Below are 6,947 nucleotides of genomic sequence, written 5' to 3'. Positions count from 1 at the left end.
TTGTCTGCTTGCAGCTTGTGTGGAAGAGGTTAGCACAATTGTTTCCAGAAAGGAGAGGTGCCATATAATAGTATTAGACCCCATCCCGTGAAATAGAATAGCCCTGCCTGACCTACTATTAACCCTGTTTACCTCAGGTTCCTCATCTGTAAAATAAGTTGAAAAAGAAAATGGAAACCTCTTCAAAATCTTTGCCAAGAAAACCCCAAGTGAGGTCACGAATAGTCAGACATGACTGAAATATCTGAATAAACAAGATCAAATGGTTATTGATAGAACAATTGATTAATTCAGACATCAAGGCTGGAAGTGCTGATGGTCTTATCATTGATGATGGGTAAAAAATAGAAGAGTGACATTACTAATACTCAAGGGAACATTAAAGGTGGAACACAAAAGACAGAAGAATAAAAAGGAGCATCCTCAAAATCAAGAGATGAAGAAGATTGAATGGGGTGCTCCCACTGACAAAACTAGAGAAATTGGGGAAAAGCATCATGAAGTGTACAAAGTAGATATGATTAAGGTATTACAAAGTTCATGAAACAAAATATTGTTTGAAGTAAACATTTAGGTAGATTGGATCCTTCACACACTATGTAAGACATAGGAATCACAAAGTCAAAGTCATGTGGGGTGTTGGAAGGCAGGACACATGGGTTCCCCATCGGGGTGGGCATCCTGAGGGACAATGTAGCAGAGGCAGAAAAAAATGGGAACAGAGGTTTTTTAACTAGGGCTGGAAGCTGAGTCCCCCTCTTGATATTTGAACTCGAACATGGTGTGAGTGTTGGGGGAGGGAGTTGACACTCTTTCTGTCTCTCTGTCTCTCTGACTCTCTGTGTCTCTGTCTCTCTCTCTCTCTTCCTCTACTTCTCTCTCTCTATATATATATGCATATATATATACAAATATCTTTACTAATAAATGCTTATAAATTTGTTAATAAGCCTCCAGATCCATTTTTATTTGTAACAATATCCCAGAATTATATAGGTCATTTTTTGGGTACCTCTTCAGTCTTGTGAAACAATTTAGATTCAGTGTTCGATATGTAAGGAGCAAAAGATGAAATAAATGAGGGGGGGAAGTTTTATCTTCTGAGCTTATCCATTTGTTAAGCAATGCATGCCAATGGCCTGACAAATCAGGACAAGATCCCTTTTATCATCATGTGACTGGCCTCTAAATGAAAGGGGACACAGGCTTTTATATATCAAGAACAATTAATCCTATAAAACCAATTAATGAAAAGAAAACTCTAAAATATAAATAATCTGATGGAAGATTAGGGACTTCCGAGATAGGAGGGAGAGAATGAACAAGTCCTCTGAAATGTCTGATATAATTAAAGGAAAATGAAAAAATAACTAATTCATGAATATGGGAGCATTTAAGGGGGGGGGGAAATCATATAAATTGCTTGAGATGTCCAAATATGAGAAAAGTTCTTCCTTCAATCTTACAACCTGACTTTATTTCTGGTCAACATAACTTAGGTCCATGGTAAAGGGTTTCTCCCTAGCATGAATAGGTGGATCACTTTTCCCAACAACATAGGACTACATTCAATCAGCCCAATAAGGTTTTCTCTCAGTTTCAATTGAAAAATTTCTCTCAGAGGAAAGAATTTGTACATGAGTCATAATTGAAAATCAAGGCAAGTGAGCTAGTTCCAAAATTGAGTCAGCAGATAGAGTCAGTGTAGTCCACTGGATTTCCACAAATAACCATTTGCTATCCTAATTACCTCAATTTCTCACACAGAATGTTTCCCACTCTTACAATTTGATTTATTTCTTATGCACTTCTGGGTGTTCTCATCTGGCCTCAGCAAGATCACATAACACTTGGGAATAAAGATGCAGCCCAATAAGCCAGCACTGGAGACCAGGATGGAGAAGATCTCCACAACCACCATGGCTTTGCCCTTGGTGCTCTGGTATGTGGGCAGGAAGGAGAGCCACACACTGCAGAACACCAGCATGCTGAAGGTGATGTACTTGGCCTCATTGAAGGTGTCAGGTAGGTTCCTGGCCAGGAAAGCCACCATGAAGCTGCCCAGGGCTAATAAGCCAATATAGCCCAAGACACAATAGAAGCCAAAAATAGAGCCCTCATTGCATTCAATGAGGATTTGATTGGTTTGGGAATGAATGTCTGTGTCTGGAAATGGAGGAGAGATTCCCAGCCAGATGCCACAGAGGGTCACTTGAATCCCAGAGGAAAGGAATACAATGGAGTAGGACACTCTAGGTTTTCCCCATATCCTGCTCCTACTCCCGGGCACTGTCACCTTGAAGGCCAGAACAACCAGAATGGTTTTTGCTAAAATGGAAGAGACAGCCACAGTGAAGACAAGCCCAAATGTAGTTTGTCGGAGGAGGCAGGTGGCTGAAGTGGGACGGCCAATGAAGAGCAAAGAGCAGAGGAAACAGAAGGAAAGGGAGATGAGGAGGGTGTAGCTGAGGGTCCTATTATTGGCTTTGACTATGGGGGTGTCCCGGAACTTCAGAAACACCCCAAGAATCAGAGCTGTCAGTGCAGAGAAGAAAAGAGCCACACAGGCTAGAGTCATTCCCAGAGGTTCTTTGATATCCAGGAAGGTGAAGGCTTTGGGGAGGCAGTGATCTCTCTCCTTATTGGGATACTCATCTTCAGGACACTTTATACAATGCTTCATGTCTATAGGGGACAAGAAGCATCTCATAATTTTATGGTAAAAATTTCTCAAACCTGGGGAACAGACACAATACCACTAGTTTTGGCCCTAGAGGTTGGGACATGACCCAAGATATAATTAAATCCACCTTGGATTACCCCCTGAGTTGATCAAACCCAATTCCACCATGCCCAGAACTTTCATCATTTTGTAGACTTTGATTAGGCTATTTCTCAGCATTAATCATTTCCTATTGAAGATAACTGTTCCTCATTATGCATGTGTGTTTGCTGGTTGCTCCCCAATATTAACCAAAATAAAAATAATAAAATAACCAGCACTTATATAGCACCTGCTACAGGTCAGGTGTTGAGCTTTACAATGATTATCTCATTTTATGTCCACAAGAACTTCAGGAGTTAAATGCTATTAGAATTCCCATTTTATAAATGAAGTACTGAAGGAGTTTCAATTGGTAATACCACCTACTTCTCAGGGCTGTTAGAAAGATAAAATGAAATATTATTTGTAATGCTTTTCAAATTTTAAAGTATGATATAAAAATTATTATTGTAATTACAAGATTTACTGTTCACTCTATCTTCTAGATGCTTTATCAAATTTAGTCAAATAATCTCAGCACTGACACCTAGTGGACTCTAGAACAAATACTTCTTTAACCTGAAAAAAAGTCTATCCTTTACTATCTTTACTTGGTCCAATTATCATCCTAATAATAAATGCTCCTCTGTAAGCTGAAGTCTTCACTAGGTTGGTAACAATTTCTGAGTATGAGCTTTGCTCTCTACTTTCCGTGATGAGAGTGCCTGAGTCAGTCTGCACCTGTCTCGATATTTGGACCAAATATTGTGGCACAGAAAAAGGAAATCTGTTGTGCTCCTATTCTGACTCATTTGAGGCACATTTCAGGCTCACACTTATCTTAAAGATAATCTAGTCCATCACCCTTCTTTTACAGTGGAGGAAAGCAAGACCTAGAAAAACTTAATGTCTTGCAAGAAATCATACAAGTAGGACACTAAAGAACTAAGATTCAAATTCAAGTCCCCTTATGTTATGTGGCTTCTATTCTTAACTTTAACACGGATATCACTTTAGTTATTTCAATTCTCAGTCTCTTCAACCATAAAGTGAAGCAGTTTTACTATTTTTCCAAACTCTTACCTTGTGTCTTAAAATTGAGAGTAAGTAGCATTTCTAAGGCAGAAGAGCATTAAGGACTAATCAATTATGGTTAAGTGATTTATGCCAAGTTACACAGCAAAGCAGTGTCTCAGGCTAGATTTGAACCCAGAACTTTCCATCTCCAGGCCTGATTAACTATATATTGAGCAACCTTGTTACCCCCAGGTTTTGGTCCTTTTTTTAAAAAAAGCATTTATTTGTTATACTATGATGCCCACTTAACTCCCTCCTTACCTTACCTTAACCCCACAAGAGAAGTCATCATTTGATAAAAAAGATATATTTTTTTAAAACCATGCCTCCTTTATTTCTATTTATCAGTTCTTCTCTGGAAGTGGACATGCACCAGTCATCCATCAAATGATATTTCTGTTTTGCTGTATATAATGTTCTTTTGATTTTAATTGTTTTACTCATCATAACTTTATGTCTGTCTTCATTTTCTTTAATTAACACATTCATCATTTATTAAGGGACAATGATATTCCATCACAATCACATGCCACAATTTGTTTAGTCATTCCCAGTTGATAAGCACCCTTCCATTTCTGTTCTTTGTCACCACAAAGACAACTGATATAATTTTTTTAGAACATAAAGGATTCTTTCCTTTTTCCATGATCACCATTGGAAATAAACCTAATGGTGGTATCGCTCAGTCAAAAGGCATACACGGTTTTATAATTCTTTCACCATAATTCTCAATCATTTTCCAAAATTATTAAATCAGTTCAGAGTTCCACCAATAGTGTTTTATTCTCCCCAGGAATTTTGACGGAAAGTTTGAGGGAAGAGTACAGACATGTTCTTTGGTACTTCATCATTCTGTACTATTTGGAACTCCATTTTGTGCTGATCCCAATTTCTTCTATTTAGGACACATCCGAGTTCACCAGTAAGAAAAGACTTTAGTTTTTAATGAGGAAGGATTTCTGCCAGGGGAACAACAAATGGCTACATGGAGCATGGGTGCATTTGGCTTTATGATGACAGTTGGCCAGTGTTTATTATGAATTTTGATGCACTGTCCACTGCTGGGAATCTCCACTGTGTGTATTAGTACTGGGCTTTTCTCTGCTATCAAATTCTATAATTCATCTCTTCAGTCTTATCTGAATTGTGTCTAGTCTCCTATTATTGGGATTCAGTGACTAGAGTGACTTTCTATCATTAGGATAATTTTGTTTAGGCACAGCCATAAATTGTAAGCCACTAAAACCATCCAAAGAGGTGGTCGAAACCATCATAGGACTTGCAGACTCAGTTTCATTCTTCTTTTTTTAATATATCATGAACTAAATAAGCAACAATTTATTAATCATCTACTCTGGTAACCTGGTTCTGATACAATGCCATAATCCTTTCCCCATACATAAACTTAGAAATGTCTAAGTTTCTCTCTGACTTGGCTTGCAACTGAATGTGAACCACGGGCTGCCTACCTGTAGCACATTACTCAGACATTTCTGTCACCAGCTAGCAATCTCCCCGACTTTGTGGCTATATTTGGGCACTGACAGACTTCCCTATTATTCTCTATTAAATGACATCTAAGTTCTGTTCTAGCTTTCACAGTCTATAATTGTTCCAATTATTAGTGGCACAGGAAGGGAATTTTCATTGTGAAAAATGTATGAAGAAATTTCATTCTTTCAGAAGGGATTCTAGTACAATCGGGTGTTTAACTAAAATCAAAATTATGTAGAGATATTAAATAAAGGATTGTGAAGATGAGATTAGCCCTATCCTGCCTATTTTTAGATTAAATCACCAAACGTATAAACACCTTAGTTAATCCTCAAGTTGGGGGGAGTTCTGTGATCTGTTATAAGAGAATTTGTTCTCAAATTAATACTAAGTATATAAGCCTCTGGGAAGGATTTTTAATGATTTTTTTTTGCTTTTTTTTTTTGCTCTTTGCTGTTTTTACCCTCCTGTGTCTTGGTTTTATTGTTAATAATGTTAAAGTATTGTTGTATACATTGTATATTTGTTTGTGTCTTGCTGTCTATACTGTTTAGTAACTAATACACTGCGGAGTATAACAATAACACCTTTGTACTAGCACCCAGTTTGTTTGTTGTAGAGACATTGGCTAGAGTCATTATGGAGGACATTATTGATTATTGTGTGTATTGTCTGTGGCAATTGATTTGGTTTATCCCTTGTTTGTTGTTTAAAGGTGTTAATAGATGTATTACACTGGATGTGGATGTTGAGGTAGCACAACCTATATGGCAAATAACAATGTTGGACATAGTTACACACATGCCTGTGTTGTTATTGTCTACCTATGGAATATACAAAATAAGATGAATATTTTCTGGTATTGCTTACACAGTAAATATAATAATTGCTTTGTGTTGTAGAAAATTGGAAGTAAAAGTAAAAGATAATGTTAAAGTTATTACAGATCCAGATGCAAAACATGGAGCACCAGCAACTGGACTTTGGAAGAGCACAGTATAAAACTAATGAAACTCCTGATGTGGTAAATACTGGAACTAAGGTAGAGCAGGAAAATAAGGCCCAAGATAATGGTGACACCCCAGTTTCTCTTTTTCCCTTGTGAGATCTGCCAGTGGTCAGGTAAAATGGAATTTTTCATGTGAAACAACATACACAGTTTAAGCCAGAAGACATAGATTCCATTAAGAGAAAGTCTCCAAAGTTGTATGATGAGCCAGGGAGGTTTATCAAGGTACAGAGATCCATCGTGAAGACTTTTGACCCGGATTTCAATGACTTCTGGTTTATTTTGGGTGAAATTTTATATAGGCATGATACACAGAAATTTATTGAGGAGACCAGGAATACCCCAGTCTTGAAACCGTGGCCAGGAAATTGGGAGGAACTTGACCTAAATTCTGTCCCTATCACATGTTGAAACGGGTAAGGAAATCTTTTATCTAAGCACTAGAGAACAATTTAAGGTTGCCAAATTCATGGTCAAAGTTTGAGAACACAAGGGAGACAGGTCAAGAAACACCTGCAAGTGTGTTTTACAAGTGTGGCACAATTGAACCACATCAAAGTTATGTTACATACAGGGTCACATACCTAAAACGTGTATAAAATG

General features: G+C 37.6%; 1 protein-coding gene across 1 annotated transcript in view; it reads right to left on the bottom strand.

Annotated features, from left to right (window-relative positions):
- Positions 1-1,759: 1,759 nt before the first annotated feature.
- The window catches only part of LOC123230501 (vomeronasal type-2 receptor 26-like), a 123,142-nt gene continuing 117,954 nt past the window's right edge, over positions 1,760-6,947 (bottom strand). Inside the window, exon 8 of the mRNA XM_044656643.1 lies at positions 1,760-2,685. Within this exon, the coding sequence (XP_044512578.1) occupies positions 1,760-2,685 (926 nt within the window). The remainder of the gene's footprint in view (positions 2,686-6,947) is intronic.

Source organism: Gracilinanus agilis, chromosome 1, assembly GCF_016433145.1.
Source record: "Gracilinanus agilis isolate LMUSP501 chromosome 1, AgileGrace, whole genome shotgun sequence".
NCBI lineage: Eukaryota > Metazoa > Chordata > Mammalia > Didelphimorphia > Didelphidae > Gracilinanus > Gracilinanus agilis.
The sequence above is the reverse complement of the archived record's forward strand: the minus strand, read 5'-3'. Positions and strand labels throughout refer to the sequence as shown.